A 20,884-nucleotide genomic window follows, 5' to 3' on the forward strand; every position below is an offset into this window, starting at 1 on the left:
GAAGTCGCCAGGGGACAAATCTGCTGAAAGACTTTCGGATGAAGGGACCACTCTCCCGAGGCAATGCCTTGGTGACTGAGAAATCTGCCGCCCAATTTTCTACGCCCGGGATGTGGATTGCTGAGATGGGCGAATGGTTGGTCTCGGTCCAATGGAGGATGTGACTCACTTCGTGCATGGCCATCCTGCTCCGGGTACCTCCCTGGCGGTTGATATACGCTACAGCCGTGGCGTTGTCGGATTGGATCCTGATGGGGTGACCTGCGAGGTGATAGTGGAAACTCCGTAGAGCTAATCTGATCGCTCGTATCGCCAAAATGTTGATGGGGAGACGTGACTCTCAGGATGACCAACGACCTTGTGCCGTGTGGTGACGAAAAACCGCACCCCAGCCGAGAAGACTTGCGTCGGTGGTTACTACCAACCATCTTACTGGGAGAAAAGACATCCCTTGATTCAGGGAGGACCTCAGTGTCCACCACCTGTGGGCTTGCCTGACCCGCAGTGACAGAAGGATCCGACGGTCCAGGGAGAACGGGTTCTTGTACTAAGCTAACAGCAACGCATGTTGTAAGGGACGGAGGTGGAACTGTGCAAATGGAACTGCTTCCATCGCTGCCACCATCTTTCCAAGAACTCTCATGCTGAAACCAATGGAATGAGAAACTGGTCGGGAAAGAGTACACGCTGCCTGTTGTAAGGCTTGTGTCTTTTCTGGAGGGAAAATTACTAACCCGCAGTAAGTGTCCAAGATCATTCCTAAAAAGGAAATCTGCTGAGCAGGTTTTGGGAAAGACTTTCCGAAGTTTATCTTCCACCCCAGGAGAGAAAGTGTATTTACTGTTATATCCACGGATTCCTTGCAGGCTGGAAGGGATGGACTGTTGATGAGCAGGTCGTCCAGATACGGTAACATCACCACTTCGAGAGTGGAGAATGACCATGACAGCCGCCATGACCTTGGGTAAAGACCCTGGGGACGGTGGTGAGTCAGAAGGGCAAGGCAACAAACTGGAAGTGTTCCTCGTGAATTGCAAACCGCAGCAACTGCTGGTGGGACGGGCAGATCGGAATGTGAAGGTAAACGTCCTTGATGTCGATGGTTGCTAGGAACTCTCCTTTTTCCATGGAAGCGACAACTGATCGGAGAGATTCCATTCGGAATCGCCGTACCCGGACAAATTGATTTAACAGTTTGAGATCCAGAATGGGTCGCATCGTCCCATCCTTTTTTGGAACCACAAAAAGGTTTGAATACAATCCCCTGAACTTCTCGTGAGGAGGGACCGAAATGACGACTCCGTCCCTTAGCAGAGCCTGAACAGCCCGAAAGAAGGCTCTTGTCTTTTTCTTGGGGGGAGAGGAAAGGAAAAAAACGAGTTGGAGGGAGGAGAAGAAAATTCTATCTTGTATCCAGAGGACACCAGCTCCCTGACCCACTTGTCGTGGACGACCACGAGCCAGGTGTGGCTGAAGGAAAGTAGGCGACCGCCAACTTTGCCGGTGTCCGCCGGATACCACAACAAGTCATTGGGTAGATCTATGAGATCTGGCTCCCCTAGATCCAGAAGCCCTAGGCCTGGGTTTCCAAGAGCGGTTAGGTCTGTATGAGACCTGGGAGCCTCTGTCTCCGCGAGGGGACCGACCTGATCCATGTCGGCTGTTGGTTGCGAAACGGCCGAAAAGCCTTTTGTTGAGGAAGGAATTTACTTTTTCCCCCGGTAGAATCAGAAATGAGCTGGTCCAGTTTCTCTCCAAAAAGACAACTTTTTTGAGAAGGGAGAGAAGTCAACGATCTTTTAGATGTGGCATCCGCCAGCCAGCCGGAGAGCCATAGGGCTCTTATAATGCAGATCGCATTAGCGGCAGTTTGAGCCGCGCAATAGGCAGCATAAAAAAAAAGCGTCTACTACAAAGTCTGCTGCGTGAATTATCTGCCTGGCGACAGTGGTTGCCTCCGGAGGAAGATTGGTGCCCTGGAAGGAAGTAATCAAGACTTCTGCCAAGCGGCCATTGCCTTAGTGACACAAATTGCAGCGGAAGATCGAAAAAAGCGCTGCTCCTGAAGCTTCAAAAAACTGAACGGGCAAGGTAGTCAATTTGGCGATCGGAGGAGTTTCTGACTGAGGAACCCTCAGAAACAGATAGGAGCGTTTTAGAAGCAAGATGCGATACAGGAGGGTCCACCGGAGGGGACTGTAACCAATTCTTCATTAGGTTTGGAGCAAAAGGGTATTTAGCCAGAGTAGACTTTTGCCCTGTGAACGGCTTAGATGGCTGATCCCTATGTTTCTGGATGGCTGGTAAATAACCTGCGCACCTGCTTTGTTTTCTTATATAAGATAGGGTGTGCTGGAGCGGGAACATTATCCTCATCCAACTTCAGAATCCTGTTGACTGATTCTATAAAAGAATCAAGCGACTCTTGATCAGTTGGGGGATTCTGAGGGACTGACGTGTTAGATTCAAATTCAGAATCGTGCTCACTGTGAACCTCAGGGGAGGGAGAGCAAGAGACAGGAGTCACCGATGCGGAGGTGCGAATGTGACTAGGGGACACGTCATGGGTCAGCTTTCTATAGACCTGACCATCCCTTGAACAAGTATGGCCCCTGCTGGTGGACGGTTCCCGGCCGACGCCAGAGCCCTCCTCGGGAGGTAAGGACGCTTTCTGACATAGAGCCCTCCCGGAGGGAGAATATAGCCTGGGTCAGAGACTCCACCGACCGTGACAGGGATGCAGCACACTCAGGGGTACTAAACGCAGGAGGCCCGTCAGCAGGCCGTGCATAACAGATTAGTCTGTTTACTGGGTAAGGCAGACTTGCAAGTGGTACACACGGTAAAAAACACTGTGCTTTTTAGCAGCCCGTTTAGCCTCCTTAGATTGAGACATAGCGCTCCTGAAAGGGTTAACGGCAGAGTGTCTGCAGCTGCAGGGAATGTGCCGGGAAGGGGATAAGCTTTAATCTGAGGGCAGATGCAGCTTACCCACGGTCCTGTGCTGTGTCCCCCGGGAGGAAAGCGGTGGCCCTGTGGTGTCACCCGGTATCCGGCTGTCCAGAGCAGGCATAGTGCTCCTGAAAGGGTTAACGGCAGCTGAGGTAAAAGACATGGACCCCGAGATTAGAATTGCGCGTCTCATAAGGAATGAGAGACTCCAAGGGGAAGGGGGCGGCGACGTTAGCGCCGGCGGCGCTATTCAAATTGCGGCCTAGGAGGCCAGAAAAGCCGGGGACTAAGTTTTTGGCCTACCCACGGTAGGCGCCGGGGGCAGGGAGGGAGCAGCGCTAGCGAGGGCGGCGCTATTCAAATTGCGGCCTAGTAGGCCGGAAAAGCCGGTGACAATTTCTGGCCTCCCCGCGGTAAGCGCCAGTGTACCGCCGCTGACGCCAAGTCAGCACTTCTCCCGGGGGCAAGGACCCGACCCTATACCTCCACTCCTGTGCTCAGGCAGGTCGCGCTGTCCGGGGTCTACCAGCTGCAGGTGTCTGATCCTCCGGGCGATGTAGCAGAGCTAGAGGAGGTCTTAAAGGGGTATTGCTCAATCGATCCACCCTGTGGTAGGGGGATGGAGCTCTGGGGCTGATTCAGGGCATCGAAAAGCGCTTCTCAAGTCCTTCTCCATGCACTCCTGTGCTTCGTCCTGTTGCGCTTGCCCTCATATCTGTGGAGTACCGACCGTAAGGGAACCATTGTCAGAGGAATCAGCCCCATTCGTCGCAGGAAAGTGTACGGGGAGGTATACTCCGCGTGCTTGCCTGTTCTTGGTTCGGGGCAGAGCAGGCCGTAGAAAGGAACTGTCGCCCCCTTCACTCCGTTGATTAAAAAATGAAAAATCAAGAATAAAATAAAACTGATGGGATCTGAAACCAGACCCAAGTGCCTCCTATAGACTCTAAGTAAGAACTGGAGAAATCTCAGCCAGCGAGAGGGTGTATACTGCAGGGGAAGAGCTAACTTTTTTTCTGGTTTACTTAGTGTCCTCCTAGTGGCCAGCAGCATAACACCCACTGTCTCTGAGTCCCCCAATGAGGTGTAGGAGAAAAATTGTTTCAATAAAAATTTAAACTTTACTTATAAATATACCTTAGGATTACTGAGTGCTAAATAAGTACAATCCATCACTGAAAGCGAGGCTGCGAACATAGTGCTGCAGCTTAGATGGCAAAGCGCAAACGTTGCAATCACAAACAAATTTTATAAGGTATACATACCAATCAGCCATAATCAGACCACAACCTACGCAATATTGTGCATGCTCCCTTTATGCCCCTAAAACAACTCTGATCCATCAAGCTACGAACTCTAGAAGATCTAAGGTATCTTGTGGCATGTAGTAGCAAAATATCAGCTCATTTAGTCCTGCAAGTTTTGGCCTTCATGGATCAGACTTGTTCTTTCAGCAAATTCCACAAATACTTTAGTGGATTGAGATCTGGTTAATTTTGGAGGCTAAGGGTAAGTTCACACTGGACGTTTTTGCTGCTTTTTTTCTGCAGCAAAACCTGACGACTTGGCAGGAAAGAAGCTGCGGCAAAAACGCAGGTTTAGGTGCAGTATTTTGTGCGGTTTTTTTGGGCTAACTTGTGTCTCTTTGTCCATAATAATGTCCATGACATTTCAGCAGCAAAAATGCTGCAAATAATGATACCTGCATTTTTGCAGTGCTTTTTCAACACCCATTCAAGCCAATGGGTGAAAAACGCTGCAAAAATGCTGAAAGAAGTGACGTGCTCTATGTCCAAAAAAAGCAGAAAAGCACATAATCCTGATGACAAAAAAACCTAAGGGTGCGCATGAGATTTCTGAAATCTCATAGGATTTGCTGGTACTGTAAAAAGCAGCTGAAAATTAGCATAAAAAACGCAGCAAAAACGCCCAGTGTGAACATACCATTAGTCAACATTCTGAGCCCTTTTGCATGTTTCCCAAACTATTTCTGAACAACTTTTTCAGCGTGGCAGGGTTTATTATATGTGGAGTGTTGCACATGTCTGCTTTATTCACTGACTATGGGACTAATAGAAAATATTGATACTGAATTCTTATCTTTGGCAGTCCAATAGACAATGAATGGAGCAGAGCAGGGGCTCATGATAAACCTTATCGCCATTTATAGGGGACTCTGCAGAGTCCCTTCTTCAGATTAGTAGGGCTCTCAATGATCAGATCCCGCAACAATTAGTAAGTTAGAGGACAACATTCAATCTTGGTAAAACACCTTTATATTTTTGAGCAATCTGTGCTATAGTAGCTTTTATATAGAACAAGATGGGTTTGTCTTTGCTTTCTTAACACTGAGCCGTGAAGCGCTCATAAGTCATAACCCTTTTGTTGGTTCACTAATTGTCCTGCCTCGTACGACTTCTGATAACTACTTTCTAATAAAGACTAGGAACACACCATAAGTCCTGCAGCTGTGGAGTTGATCTGTCATTTAGTTATCACAATCTTTCCCTTTTTAAAGTTTTAGATTATTAGCCTTGCCAATGTCTTCTGATTCCAACCCATCAACTTCAAAACTATTCACTTCCTTTTTAATATATCTCTTCACCAAAGATGGGAGAATCAATTTGCAGGACTCCGTCCTGTTGACCAGGTCAGCAACATGTAAACTGCTGGACAGGAGGCTTGGAAATCACCTTACCTCCTAACATTACCAGCTCTTCTTTTGATAAGCCGGGCTGGCACAATGTTGTTTGTGCGTCACAATGTAAGAATGATGTCGTACCACACTGGATACTCCAAAGGAGGACCAAATCATGAAGAAAGGCTAGAATATCTGCAGGACTACTGTCCAATGGTTACAGATTACTGACCCGGCCATATAGCATACATCAAGGGAATTACGTAGGAGGCACATGACAAGATTTTCACACCGCCACCTAGGAAATCCATTAAACTTGCAAATCTGTGTGCAAGTCAAAGAAAGATCCGGTGTGAAGCAAAACAATTTAACCACTTGGTGGTTTGGTAATTAATCCAACAGAAGAAACCTCAAAAGTGAAACCCCTTTTCTGATAAATCCTAAACCTGTAAATGGAACAAAGTTAGAATTTGTGGAAGACGAACACTATTTGGTATATTTCATAAACAACCATCTATAAAACACAATGTTAAATAAACTTCATACTGAAAATAAACTTATATACTGAAAAGCAAAGTATCTAGAACAAAGAAAAACAATTGCAACATATAAGAACAAATTAAAAACACAAAGCAAAAAAACAAAAACCTCGTTCTCCATTTTAGAACTCTGCACACTGTTTCACATACCTGGTACAAACAATGGCACACACTCCGTAGTTGGGTAGGGAATTCATGAGTCGAGTTAATAATGGCGTGAAAGAATTTCTCAGTCATCTGCAGAAGACAACGTTGATTTTCTTCAAGGACTTCCACTCCATCCAACCTTCAAAGTACATCACAATCCCAAATTAGGAGAAAAGATAGCTTTAGAAAAGGGAATGTAAATGCAGCATGACCTTACAGGGCTTGGCTTCATGGGTTTACAAAAGTGCAGTATTTATACAGCTTTGCTTATAACATTCCCAGCATACTACTGTATCAATATAGGTGCATTAATACTTACCCCAACTGCAGCCTACAGGTTTCCACAGTTGCTCTTCTGGATCACATTATTGCTGCACAACTTTCCCAGCTCAGATAGGGACTGTTTGGGGCAGTGCTATTTTCATCAATTTAAGCCTCTGGAGAGGATGAACAAGACTCCATGGGCTTACACTGAGAAAGCCACGTGATCCAGTACCACTGGATACCAGGGAAAGGTGAATGATAAGCATCTTAATACACACCTGCACTATATTATACACATACGAAAAAGTTAAGGGGATAGAAATTTTGCGTGGAGTGCATTTTTAGGTGGTTCAACGATATGTACACCTCAAAGGGCAATTTTGCTTTTACTTAAGATGCATGCTTTTCAGGGAAAAACCATAAAATCATTTTTGCAATACAGTTTCACTGTAAATGTTGAAAGGTTCAATTTCTACAGCCCTAAAGCCTAACAATATATAGCTGATTGCAGAATGAGTTAACAGTCAATCCGTCACTAAGTATATTCTGATAAAAGTTTGTGACGCCGATTCTTTCTTCTAAATCGATGATCACAAACTTTACTTAGCCATAAATCTGCTTCAGAAAAAAATAAATAGATGAAGATAAACTCTACAGTCAGAAAAAGCTCCCAGAAAAAAAAACGACTACATTGGATTTTTTTTTTTTTCATTTGAACAGGGTACCTAATTAAATTGGACTCTGCTGCACTGATTATTCAACAGTTTTTCTTTTTCTTCTGTGCCCTTTTGTTCCAACGTTATACCCTACAGTAATATTGATGCAAATTTTTTTTTTTTATTCGTTTATTGAACTCAAAACAATAAAAAGAATGTAATGTACAGCATACATATTTGCTTGTGGTTATGAACATTATACAGAGCATAAACACTATTAATATACGGGTAATACATGTAAAATCCCCCAAGCATATACAAAGAACAACGGCCTATATATTATAAATAAGTAAATCAATCATATCTCACAGGCCTCTATCATGTCGCTTAGATGATGCAGATCGATTATGAATTCCTAAACTAAACTACAACTATATCAACTATTTACCAATTCGCAGCCTACTGTCTTTCACCATAGTGTCTCACATGCAATGTCTCCATTCTACAATGTAAGATGAGAAGAATTCCATTTCTCCCAGATCTTTTCAAATTTACCCGGGCATCCCCTGTTCTGATATAATGTGCGCTCGTATGGAACAATCGTGTTTACTAGGTCAATCCAGGTGCTGAGAGAGGGACATGAATTACCCATCCACCGTAGTGCCAATACTTTCCGTGCCATAAACAGCATTTCACGTAGAAATATCCCAACATGGTGACCCCAAATCTTCATCCTTTCCATACCCCAAACAAGCAGACCAGTGGCTCCAGAGGGACAGGAGTTTGCACCAGTGATGACAAGAATAGCGTCACCTCTTTCCAGTACTGTAGGATAGTGGGACATTGCCACACCATATGAATAAAATCAGCATCTGGCGAGCGACATCGCATACGTTCTGATGATTGGAATCGACCCATCTTAAAAAGTCGCAACGGAGTCAAATAGGATTGGTTTATTATATACAGCTGTATCATTCTATTATTAATAGATGGTGATACTCCGATCAGAGACTCCAGGATCTCTTCCCACTCCTCTCCCTGCGTATTAGGGATGAGTCTTTCCCACTTCCCTTTAACTGAGCTTATGGCAGACTCTGCTCCCACCGACAGCATGTACGTATATAAAGAGGAGATAAGGCCCTGGGGACCCTGTGAATTAAGCATTCCTATCAATGGTAGGGATGAAATGGCTCGGCCCACACCCACACATCTTATGTGCGACTGAAGAGCAGATCTTAGTCGTAAATAGCGGAAAAATTGAGATCTCGGGACATCATGTTTAGCTTGTATCTGCTCGAAAGACATTAAAGTCCCATGATCGTACAGGTCTATCAGGGAGACATTATGTTGAATCCAAAAATCAGTGGACGGGTGATTTAGTAATATCGGAAAATAGGCGTTTTTCCATAGGGGCATTTCAGCTATGATATCCTTAAATCCAATCACTTTTTTAATTTGCCTCCATACTAATCATGCCAGACGGAGCAGGGGTAGTAAACGAGGGACACTAGGCTTCTCTAACTCCAGGAAACCCAGTGGGCAATCAGTTCTTGCAGCGTGAAGCAAGTGACTTTCAGAATTAGGGAGATCATTACCCGGCATCCATTCACTGAGAGCTTTAGCCTGTCCAGCCAAATAATATAGAAAGAAATCTGGTAGCGCCGCCCCACCTCCCTTTTTAGGCCTCCGTAGAGTGGACAATTTAAGTTTGGGTCTGGTTTTCCCCCATATAAAAGATATGGCCTGGGAATTAAGATTCACAAAAAAGGACTTAGGTACCATTACAGCACTGTGCTGACGGGAATAGCTAAGTTTGGGGAGTAATATTTTAATCAGGTTGATGCGTCCGGCCACAGACAGCGGTAATTTTCTCCAGGTTGCAAATTTAACTAACCAGTTCCAGCAATGGGTAGATATTAAGTTGTAAGTCGAGCGTGCTGTTATGGGATATATGAACACCTAAGTATTTCAAACTAGATACAGTAGACAGCGAGGAAAGAGCCTCAAGTCGGGGCATCGGGGGGACTTTTCCCAAATTATATATAAGCCCGAATATTTACTGAATCTATCTATGGTGACAATCACTTGAGGCAAAGTTTCCTCCTCCTCATCCATAAAGTATTAAGTTACGTACCGGTAACGGTATTTTTCGGAAGCCCATGACAGCACCACGAGAGAGGGGATCCGCCCTTTAGGAACAGGAAACCTACAGATACAAAAAGGGCGGCACCTCTCCCACGCATCAGTTGGTTTACAGAGCTTGAGAGGCTACCATGGTTAGTACACAACATATAATATATACAACCTATCTACCCTATATAGCAGAAATATATATATATTTTTTTTTACACCATCTCCCACATACCGTAAATTGTAGACAATCTTCTAAAGGAGTGCACCCCTATATGTGAACAAGGGAGGGAACTAAGGGTGCTGTCATGGGCTTCCGAAAAATACCGTTACCGGTACGTAACTTAATACTTTATTCGGACTCCCATGACAGCACCACGAGAGAATTACAGAGATGTAAACTAATTTAGGGCGGGACTACAGCCTGCAGCACCCTTAGCCCGAAGGTGAGATCTGAAGAGGCACCCATATCTAATCGATAGTGGTTAAAAAAGGTGGAAGGAGATGACCAGGTGGCCGCCTTACATATCTGATCAATTGACACTCCAGATCTTTCTGCCAAGATGATGCCATGGCACGAGTGGAATGCGCCCTCAGGTTCTGCGGAGCCGGACCTCCACCTGCTGTGTAGGCAAGAGAGATAGCCTCCCTAATCCACCTCGCTAATGTGCGTTTTGATACCCTACAACCTTTCCTGGGACCTTGGAAGGATAGGAATAATGCATTCTCCTTCTTCCAAGGATCCGTGGCTGCAAAATATTTAAGTAAGCATCTCCTAATATCTAATGCCTGAAGTTTTTGCTCCTTAGGGTTGGTCGGATTAGGGAGGAAGGAAGGCAGAACTATCTCTTGTGTCCTGTGAAATTGTGATGCTACCTTGGGAAGGTATGCTGGATCTGGCCTTAGGATTACTCTATCCTGTAACTCTGTGTAAGGGGGCAATCTGGAAAGTGCCTGTATGTCGCTCACTCTACGTGCGGATGTTATCGCCACTAGAAAAGCTGCCTTAAGAGATATAATCTTTAATGAGGCCGAATCCAGAGGTTCAAATGGTTTTTCTGTCAAGGCCGTAAGGACTAAATTTAAGTCCCAAGGTACACATCTGTCTTTGTGTATGGGTCTCGATCTAGCCGCTGCTTTGATGAACCTTGCTACCCAATAGTTATTGGCAATATCACATGCAAACAAGGCCCCTAAGGCTGAAACTTGTACTTTTAATGTACTTGTGGAGAGACCCAATTCGAGACCCTTCTGGAGAAATTCCAGAATATGTTTCGTGGGAATTCCGTCTCTGGTGTCAAACTGAAAGGTGGACAGGAATCGCTTCCAGGTCCTAGCATAAATGTTAGTGGTAGTCAATTTCCTGCTTTTTAGGAGGGTATCAATTAACTTCTTGGAGAACCCTCTATCCTCTAACAGTGACCTTTCAAAGACCACGCCGTCAAATGGAGTCTCGCTACTTGTGGGTGGCTGACTGGCCCCTGGTAGAGGAGATCCGGAAGGTTCGGCAGCACCCAGGGATCGCATACAGACATGGTCCTTAACCATGCAAACCAGGTCCTCCTGGGCCAAAAGGGGGCAATTAATATGACTCTTGCCCGATCTTCCCTGATCTTCCTTACTACCAGAGGTAGAAGATTTAATGGCGGGAAGGCGTATGCCAGAGAAAAGTTCCATCTTATCAGGAGGGCGTCCACTGCTAGTGGATTTTCCCTGGGATTCAGAGAGCAGAACGATTTTTCTTTTCTGTTTTCTCTGGTGGCAAAGAGGTCTACCTCTGGCCGACCCCATCTGCGGACAATCTGGTGGTAAATATCCCTGTTCAAAGCCCATTCTCCTTGCTTTAGAGCCTTGCGGCTTAGAAAGTCTGCCTTTACGTTGTCTTTCCCTCTGATGTGGAGCGCCGTCAAAGATAGAAAACTTCCCTCTGCTATTTGAAGGAGACGTTCTGTTGTCCGCATCAGGGCGTCGGAGCGGGTTCCACCTTGGTGGTTGATATATGCTACCGCTACCTGGTTGTCCGAGAGTATCCTCACGTGATGGCCCTGTAGGTACATAATGAGTTTTTTGACTGCCTGCTCTATCGCCAATAGCTCTCTTTGGTTGGATGAGATCTCCGTATCCGAATCCCACTGTCCCTGTACCACTATGTCCCCCATATGGGCCCCCCAACCGAAGGGACTAGCGTCTGTGGTTATAACACGGGTTATCTGCGTTATCCAGGGCACCCCTGAGGCTAGGTTCTCATCATCGAGCCACCATCTAAGCGATGTGACAGTCGAGGGGCTTAGCAACAGTCGACCTTGTAAGGAGTGTCTTAAGGCCCTGCTATTAAATAGGACATCCTTCTGAAGGGCTCTAGTATGGAATTGTGCCCACCTAACTGCTGGGATGCATGAGGTTAGAGATCCCAACAGGGACATGGCCTGTCTGAGGGTCATAGAAGGATTATCAACCGCCCGAAGAACCTGCTGCTGTATCTTTTGCATTTTATCCAATGGCAATAGACACTGCTGAGTTTCTGAATTTAATAGTAAGCCTAGAAACTTTTGTATTTTTGAGGGCTGGAGTCGGGATTTCTCGTAGTTTAATATCCATCCGAGGTTTTCTAACCTGGACTTAGCTCTTTCTATCTGGGATGTACAATGGCCCCCTGATTTTCCTACAATTAAAAAATCATCCAAATATGGAACAATCAGGATGTCCACCTCCCGTAAATGCGCCATCACTTCGGCCACTATCTTTGTAAATACCCGGGGCGCTGCTGAGAGACCAAAGGGAAGGGCTCTATATTGATAATGACGGACTGTGCCGTCTATTGAAACCGCCACCCTCAGGAACTGCTGGAAGTCTGCATGGATAGGTACATGATAGTACGCATCTTTCAAATCTATGACTGCCATAAAACACCCTTTAAACGATATTTTTATTGTCGTATTGATGGACTCCATCTTAAAAGTACGGTTCACCAAAAACTTATTAAGGAAACGTAAGTTAATGATCGTTCTAAATGTCTTATCAGGTTTTTGGATCAGGAATAAGGGAGAGTAGAACCCTCTTCCTCTCTCAGCTTCCGGAACCTCTATCAAGACGTTTTTCTGGCATAGGCTCAAGACCTCCGCTTCTAAAGCTGCTTGTTCAAGGGGTGAAGATCTTAAAGGAGTGGATTTAAAGGTATCCCGCGGGACCTGGGTAAACTCCAATCTAAGCCCGGTGGATATTACATTGCGCACCCAGTCACTATTTGTAATCTGTGACCATGCCGGAAGGAAGGATGATAGTCTACCTCCCACGGGAATTGCTAGTCATTGATTCTGTCTCTTTTGATCTCTAGACGAGCGTCTAAACATGTAGCCCATACCTCTTCTCCTTCTATCTTCCCATCTGGGACGGTCTCTAGTAGGCGAAGAATTGGGCCTTCTCCCCAGACGGAATCTCCTTCTACCAAATGGGCGTCGGTAGGATGTAGGCCAGAGATTTGGGAATTTTTTCTTGTCGTCCCCAGCCTTCTCAAGCAGTTCGTCCAGGACTGCGCCGAACAAATATTCCCCCTCACACGGAATAGTACAAAGCTTCGCCCTGGTCTGAATGTCTCCCTGCCAGCACTTTAGCCACAGGGCTCTACGAGCCGCATTAGAGAGACCTGCTGCTCTGGCTGCCATTCTTACTGCATCCGCCGAGGCATCTGCTAGGAAGGCTGCTCCCTCTTGGATTGTTGGTAGGGCCCCAAGAATTGTTTGTCTTGACGTACCCTGTTTTAATTGTGACTCCAACTGGTCCAACCAGACCATCATGGACCTGGCTGTGCATGTTGACGCCACTGCTGGTCTTAAGGAACCGGCTGCCATCTCCCAAGTATTCTTAAGGAAGGTGTCTGCCTTCCTGTCTAGGGGATCTTTAAGGGATCCCATGTCCTCAAAGGGCAGCGAGGATCTTTTCGATGCCTTTGCAATGGCCGCATCTAATTTGGGGGCCTTGTCCCAAGTATTTACTGCCGGATCGTCGAAGGGATATCTGCGTTTGAGGGCTGGTGGTAGCGACCCTCTTTTATCCGTTTTTTTCCACTCTCTGTGGATTAGATCCTGGATCTTCTGATTTAACGGGAAGACTCTATGCTTCCTCTGCTCCAGCCCCCTGAACATGACATCCTGCATGGATAATTGGGGCTTAGGCTCCTCTACTTCCATTGTCCCTCTGACTGCTTTGACCAGCTTGTCTACCCGGTCAAGAGGCAGACAAAACCGCCCAGAGTCCTCTTCTTCTGAGGAGGACGAGGGAGATGAGGCCTGGGAGTCTCTACTTCTCCTCCATTCTGCCGAGGAATCGGACTCCACCGGGACCCCGCCCTTTATAGTTTCCGGCTGGGACAGTGACTTTAGGGTTTCCTTCATTTCTGCCCTAACAATGTCTCTCAAACTCGCTGCTACCGCGGGCGACTCTTCCGCCACTGTCTGCTGAATACAGGGGGGGCACAATCTTTTGGGGCATGAGTCCGGTAATGGACATGCACAGAGTGCGCATTCCCTGTGTTTAGTTTTACCTGAAGTCTTCTTCCCCTAGAATAAAGCACAGAAGGGGGGCCCCGTCACTGAGTGAACTTTCACGAAGATCACTTACCAGTGCCACTATCAAGTACCGGAGGATGAGGGGGATTCTTCTCAGACGATGCTCCTGTCTGCTTAGAGGAGCTTTTATGGCTGGACTGGTCATTTCGTCCCGCACGTTCACTGTCACGTGACTCTTTCTTTTTCTGCTTGACCTGCCGAAGGTCATCCAGGGGCGGCAGAGATGTTTGTCGCTGCTGCCGTCGTTGCTGCTGCCGCTGCTCCTGCTCGCTCTCCATTACTGCTCGCAATAATGTGGCCAAGGCAAGGCACCCTGCCCGGGTCCTGCCTATATACCCCTCCTCCGGACAGCAGTATGCGTGCCGCGCCCCTCCCCCCCTAATAGGGCTCCCTTCCCCAGCTGGCGCCGCACCGGGCCGGAGAGCCGACGCTCATCGGCGTTTGCGATGGGCGCCGCCATCTTGTTTTTCTCGCGCATGCGCAGTGGCGCCGCCGACCCGGAAGCACCTCCTCCGGCCGCCCCCTGACGTCACCGCGACCCCGCCCGACCGGAAGTCACGCGGGACGCCCGGGAGCTTCGGGATACCGCGCTCCCCGGTCGCAGCGTCCCCCGCAGCGCGCCGGCCACCGCACCAGCGCCGCCGGATCCGGGGGCCCCCGGGGGGAAACATACTCACCGGCGGCGGCCTTTATTCTGGAGTCGGACATCCTCCGGACGCCGCTCCCTGCTGACTACGCCACCGCCGTGCTACCCATCCTGGGCCACCGTGGCGTCTTCCAGGGATCCGCACCAGGCCGAGGTAGGAGACCCCCCCGCTACCTGTATCGGCCGGCCGGCCTGGGATCCTGGTCTTCTGTAGGATCCCGTCCCTTCAGGAACAGGAAACCAACTGATGCGTGGGAGAGGTGCCGCCCTTTTTGTATCTGTAGGTTTCCTGTTCCTAAAGGGCGGATCCCCTCTCTCGTGGTGCTGTCATGGGAGTCCGAATAAATATCACCATATCATCTGCGTATAAACCTATGGTATCTACCCGACCCGCTATATCTATACCCCTAATGCCAGGGGAAGACCTTATACGTATTGCCAATGCCTCAATCGTAAGGGCGAAGAGGGCCGGGGTAAGGGGGCACCCCTGACGGGTCCCCCTGTGTAATGAAAAGGACTCGGATATGGAATTGTTCACAATAATACAGGCTTTAGGTTTCATATATAGTGTTTTAACCCATTTTATAAACTTATCACCGAAGCCATACCTCTATAGGCATGCGGAGAGGAAAGGCCACTCAAGAGAATCAAAAGCCTTGACGGCATCTAACGATGCCAATGCCCATTTGTTGTCTGGCATTAGAGAACTGTATTGAACTACTGACTGGACTCTACTTTCTGATATTAATTGAAGTGCTCTTACCAGGCATAAAGCCCTTCTGGTCAGGATGTATAAGGTTCAGTATAATCGAATTTAATCTGGTGGCGAGAATCTTAGTAAAGATTTTATAGTCCACATTTACTAACGATATGGGACGATAGGAACCACATTCCCAAGGGTCCTTCCCCTCCTTCCTAAGCACTATGATATTGGCCTCGTGAAAGGATTCAGGCATAGATTCCCCCTCCCATATTCCCCGAAATACCTTTTTCAAAAGTGGCGTTAATGTGTCTCGGTACTTCCTATACAAATCAATAGGGAACCCGTCCGGCCAAGGGGCCTTCCCAGAGGCCATGTTCGTTATGGCATTCTCTATCTCCTCCACAGTGAATTCAGCGTCCATAAAGGCTTGCTGATTAGGCTCTCAGGTAGGGAATGTTACATCCGACAAGTAATCCAAACACTCCAGATTATCAGAGCCACTTTTAGATTCATATGACGACTTATAATTACAAAAGCAGCCAAGAATCTCCTCAGTTGAAGACACCAACGAATCATCTGACTTACGGATCTGCAATATTGTATTAGAGATATTATGTTGGCGCACCAGTTAGGCCAAAAGCTTACTTGCCTGGTTTCCCAGTTCAAAATAGGATTGGCGTGCAAAGAATAATTTGCGCTTAGACTTAGTGTCTATACGCTGGGTGTATAATCGCTGGGCCGCCAACCACTCAATCCTATTGCCACTGGTTTGGTTAGATATGTATGCAGCCTCTGAATCCTTCAATCGCCGTTCCACCACCTCATCCTCTCTGGAGGTTACCCGATTAATAAAAGAGATAAGGGAGGACAAGCACCCCCTCAGATATGCCTTAAGGGCATCCCAAAATATATTAATATCCTGAGGTTCCTGGTGAGACAAAATGAAACAATGCAGTTGATCAATTGTTCTATCGGGAGTTAGTATCAATTTCAGCCAGAAAGGGTTCAACTTCCAAGCCATCCTGTTATATAATTGCCCGTACTTGAGTCTGAGGATGACCGGGCTGTGGTCAGAGATCCCTCTACTACCATGCTCCACACTATCCACCCACATCGCCAGATCGCTGGTTCCGAATATGTAATCTATGCACGATAGGGAGGGCTTAGTGGATGAGTGGCAGGTATACTCTCTCAACTCAGGGTGCCGCACTCTCCACAAATCTAGCCACCCACTACCCTCCATAAACAACGACATTTCGGTTGTTGTCGGCGAAGGAACCCCCCAGCTACTCAATCATCCAATCTCAATTTGTCAAGACAATTGTTCATAACCATATTAAAGTCTCCCATACAGATAACATCCGCGTCCGGATAATTTAGGGTGAAACTCACCGCCTTCTGAAGAATGGACAAATTAGCCGGAGGCGGATTATAAACACAAAATTACATATTTCCTGGCATTTATTGATGCATATACGAAGACAAATCGACCCTCAGGATCCCTCCGGGTCACCCTGGCTTCCCATCTAACATCTCTGTGTATCAGCAGTGAAACCCCTCTCGAGTAACTTGTATGGAATGCATGAACAGACCATTGTACCCAAGGCTTCTGCACGCACGGGGCTGTATCCATGGTCAGACGCGTCTCCACCAAGGCCACAATGTGAGGGAGGTAATGTCTGATCTGCCAGAAAACTTTGATCTTTTTCCGGGGGGGTTTTATACCTCTCACATTCCATGTCATAAATATCATTTCAGACCTCATATTTACTCTGCTGGACATGGCCTACATCAATATCAGAGTAAAATTTAGAAACACCACACAAACTGAAAGTGCTGCTGGCTGCGAATTATATCTAGAAAACAAGTAAAACCACTACAAAAAAACATCAAAGTGGAAAAGTAAACAGTGCGGGAGTAAAGTCCTGCTCTCCCAAAACGAAATTAATGCAAATTTTAACTGGGCGTGTACCACTGAACTGTGTGGGTGTTTGCTTTTTCTCCTGTGATGCTAACCAATCAAAACTCGGCCACACCTTCTGAGAAGTTCTATGGTAAACGCCCAGCTGCTTGAAGGGAATACTTGCACCATTACTACTGGGAGGCACAACTGAAACCGGAGGGCACAGGAAGAAAATAAAAAATCAAATTAAAAATGTTCCAGAAATAGTACCAATTGGCAGTAGCACTCAGATTTTTTTTTTTTAAATGGAAAAAAAATTGGACCCAAAAATGCATTTTATGAAAACTAGCTTTGAAAAGTTAACATTTTTAAAGGGTAATTCCCCATGTTTGACTTTCATGTCAGAGATGGGAATAACTGCTTATTAGTACCCGGTCACCAGAGGCAGGGCCCTGAAAAATTGCCAAGGGCAGCTGTGCTGAGCTGTATTTGTATCCCCAACTCTAGTGTCGGGGACCCATAAGCATTTATCAGCAATAAAACACAGAATTGGGAGGAACCTATTTTTAAACCATATCTAACTTTAAATTTAATGTGGAGCTGCGATCACGTCTGACATGTCTGTTTTGGTGTATCTACTGCCTAGTCCATAGCAACTTTCTTTGAATGTACAGTTCCTAGAGTCTCCCTCCTAGAAATGCATTAATAAATTGTCAAGTAGGTGTTTCCAGTTTAGAGCGTGTCCCTACATACATCAAACTGTACAGCGACTGTGAGGACACATCCCTTTGACAGGGGAATCTTAACACCCAGTTGACTATTTATTCATTATTTTTCAAGAGGAAAAGCAGAGGAACAGACATATTCCAGAAAAGTTATTTCATGGTAATTTCCCCACACTTTTTTCTTTGAACTCACAGAGGGAGTAAGAAAATGTGTTCTTTTGTATGGTTTCTTGAATCAGACCCTGCAGCAAAATAATAATCAACAAGCGTGACTACCGCTCTATAAGGGCCCCGTCATACATAGCGACTCACCAGTGCTCCCGACAACAATATGAACTTGTCAGGATCGCTGTCGTGTCACTACATGATCGCTAGTGAGCTGCCAAAAAGGCAGCTTCACCAGGGATCAGGACAGCGACACACGTCACTTAGTTACCCGCAGTTTACGTTAAGATACCAGCACGCTAGTGCAGGGAGCTGGTAACCAAGGTAAACATCGGGTTTCTAAGCGCCGCACCACGCTTAGAAACCAGATGTTTACCTTGGTTACCAGCTCCCTGCACCAGCGCACTGGTATCTAACGTACACATCAGGTTTCTAAGCTCCGCGCGGCGGTTAGAAACCCTATGTTTACCTTGGTTACCACTGTCCAGCACGCTGATCTCCCACCTGCCACACGCAGCGATGCGTGCTGGCCAGCAGGAGACCAATGATCAAAACAATGTCCAGGCCATTCTAGCACGATCAGCAATACCTGGCAGGGGGGCCGGTCGCTGATAAGTGTCACACAGCGATCTCGCAGGTAAGATCGCTGCTGCGTCACAAAACTTGTGACTCAGCAGCGATCTCGCTAGCGAGATCACTGTGTGTAACGGGGACTTAATGATGCGTCCATACTTTGCCGCTTTGGTGTGTGTTTTCTCTACAATTGTGTGAAAAATATTGCATTTCTAGGAAGAGTGATGCAAAAGAAAAAAAAAAAGGATATCATGACAGCAATATGTGAACAGAGTCTAAAATCAGATTCTTTGGCAGATTAATGGTCTAGAGCATGTAAGTATGTACTAAAACAAAGCGAAGGAGGAAATTCAGAGACAGTAAAAACAATTAAGGCTTCTCATTAATCTGGACAGAACTACAGCAGGTGAAATACTAGAGAAGAGAGAGAGAGGATTCAAAAAGATATAAACTGGAGAAGTGGGCAGCAACTAACAGAATGGTTTTTAACAGGGAAAAATGCAAAGTACTACATCTGGGCAATAAAAATGAAAAGAGCATATACAGAATGGGAGGAATAGGGCTAAGCAACAGCACATGTGAAAAAGACTTGGGTATACTAATAGATCACAGACTGAATATGAGTCAACAGTGTGATGCAGCAGCAAAAAAGGCAAATGCAATTCTAGGATGTATTAACAGAAGCATACAGTCTAGATCACGTGAAGTCATTATTTCCCTCTACTCCTCTTTGGTCAGACCTCATCTGGAATATTGTGTCCAGTTTTGGGCACCACATTTTAAAAAAGACATCAACAAACTGGAGCAAGTTCAGAAAAGGGCAACCAGAATGGTGACCGGTCTGCAAACCCTGTCTTATGAAGAAAGGTTGCAGGATTTGGGATTGTTTAGTTTGCAAAAGAGAAGACTGAGAGGAGACTTAATAGCTGTCTACAATTATCTAAAGGGCTGTCACATTGTAGAAGGATCAACTTTATTCTCATTTGCACAAGGAAAGACTAGAAGCAATGGGATGAAACTGAATGGGAGGAGACACAGAATAGATATTAGAAAAAACTTTTTGACAGTTAGAGTGATCAATGAGTGGAACAAGCTGCCACGAGAAGTGGCGAGTTCTCCTTCAATGGAAGTCTTCAAACAGAGGCTGGACAGACATCTGACTGGGATGATTTAGCGAATCCTGCTTTGAGCAGGGGGTTGGACCAGATGGCCCAAGAGGTCCCTTCCAACTCTACAATTCTATGATTCTAAAGTATTGAACACGTCACCAACTGTCTAAGTAAATCTATTTCTAAAGGTGCTATTGACATGAAATTCTCATCAGATGTCGGTAACACATCCAATCCACCCAGGCAAAGAAATTAAAACCACAGATGTATATAAATTAAGTTATATGTAATAATTAGAGATGACACAGGAAAAAATTATTGAACACATCAAGAAAGAGCTGAAAAAAGCCATGGAAAGTCATGACACCAGCTAAAATTATCAATAATAATAAATCCTGCCATTTAGTGAAATATTAATATCAGCTGGTTCAACAGATGTTCAGCTGATGGCCTATGAAAAAAGCAGGGCTGTGGAGTCGGAGCTCATTTTGGTGGAGTCGGTATAAAATGGTCCGACTCCTAAAATATATAATAAATTGGGTACAGTAGTTCAATGCAGGATGTGCTGAATATTTTTTCATAGGGATTTGTGAAAGTTATGAAATGTCCTATAAATGGCTGTTATATTCCTGATCTAAGGCTACATTCACACACAGCGTTTTTTCTGCATTTTTTGAGGATACGTTTTTCAGCTGCAAAAGCAGATCAGCTTTTTAAAAAACCGCATCACCCGAAAGGTTTTTGAGCTCATAATGTTTTCAATAGCAAAAGCAGATTAGAAATCTGCTCTATCTATCCATTTATCCATATCTGTCTATCCATATCTTATCTGTACCAAAAAGAATGAAAGCCGGGTAACACACAGACTAACACTCCTTTTCTTTTTTTTAGCACCAGTCAGGTACACCTCATAGCTGCCCAAAAGGATGCCCAGGACAGGCATTGCTCGTCTTCAGTAACACATCAACATCAATTGATAGTTGGAATAAATAGACTGCATTCACCACATCTTAAGGTGCAAGCTTTATTTTCAAGTGTAGGGGTGTGCAGTATAAGGTTCTGCAGCAGCTGAGGTGTGCAGTATGAGATTCTGCGGAACAGTATGAGGTTCTGTCCCCCCTAGTTTTGATCCTGGCTAAAACCGTTTCTTATAGATATGGCGAACCCTC

General features: G+C 45.9%; 1 protein-coding gene across 3 annotated transcripts in view; it reads right to left on the reverse strand.

The window, feature by feature from the left end:
• NF1 (neurofibromin 1) overlaps positions 1-20,884 on the reverse strand; it is a 419,128-nt gene that overhangs the window by 250,956 nt on the left and 147,288 nt on the right. For all 3 annotated transcript variants that reach the window (XM_073589728.1, XM_073589727.1, XM_073589726.1), the window contains exon 29: positions 6,280-6,415. In XM_073589728.1, the coding sequence (XP_073445829.1) occupies positions 6,280-6,415 (136 nt within the window). The remainder of the gene's footprint in view (positions 1-6,279; positions 6,416-20,884) is intronic.

Source organism: Dendrobates tinctorius, unplaced genomic scaffold (genome assembly GCF_039654945.1).
Source record: "Dendrobates tinctorius isolate UK_male_01 unplaced genomic scaffold, ASM3965494v1 ptg000112l, whole genome shotgun sequence".
Lineage (NCBI taxonomy): Eukaryota > Metazoa > Chordata > Amphibia > Anura > Dendrobatidae > Dendrobates > Dendrobates tinctorius.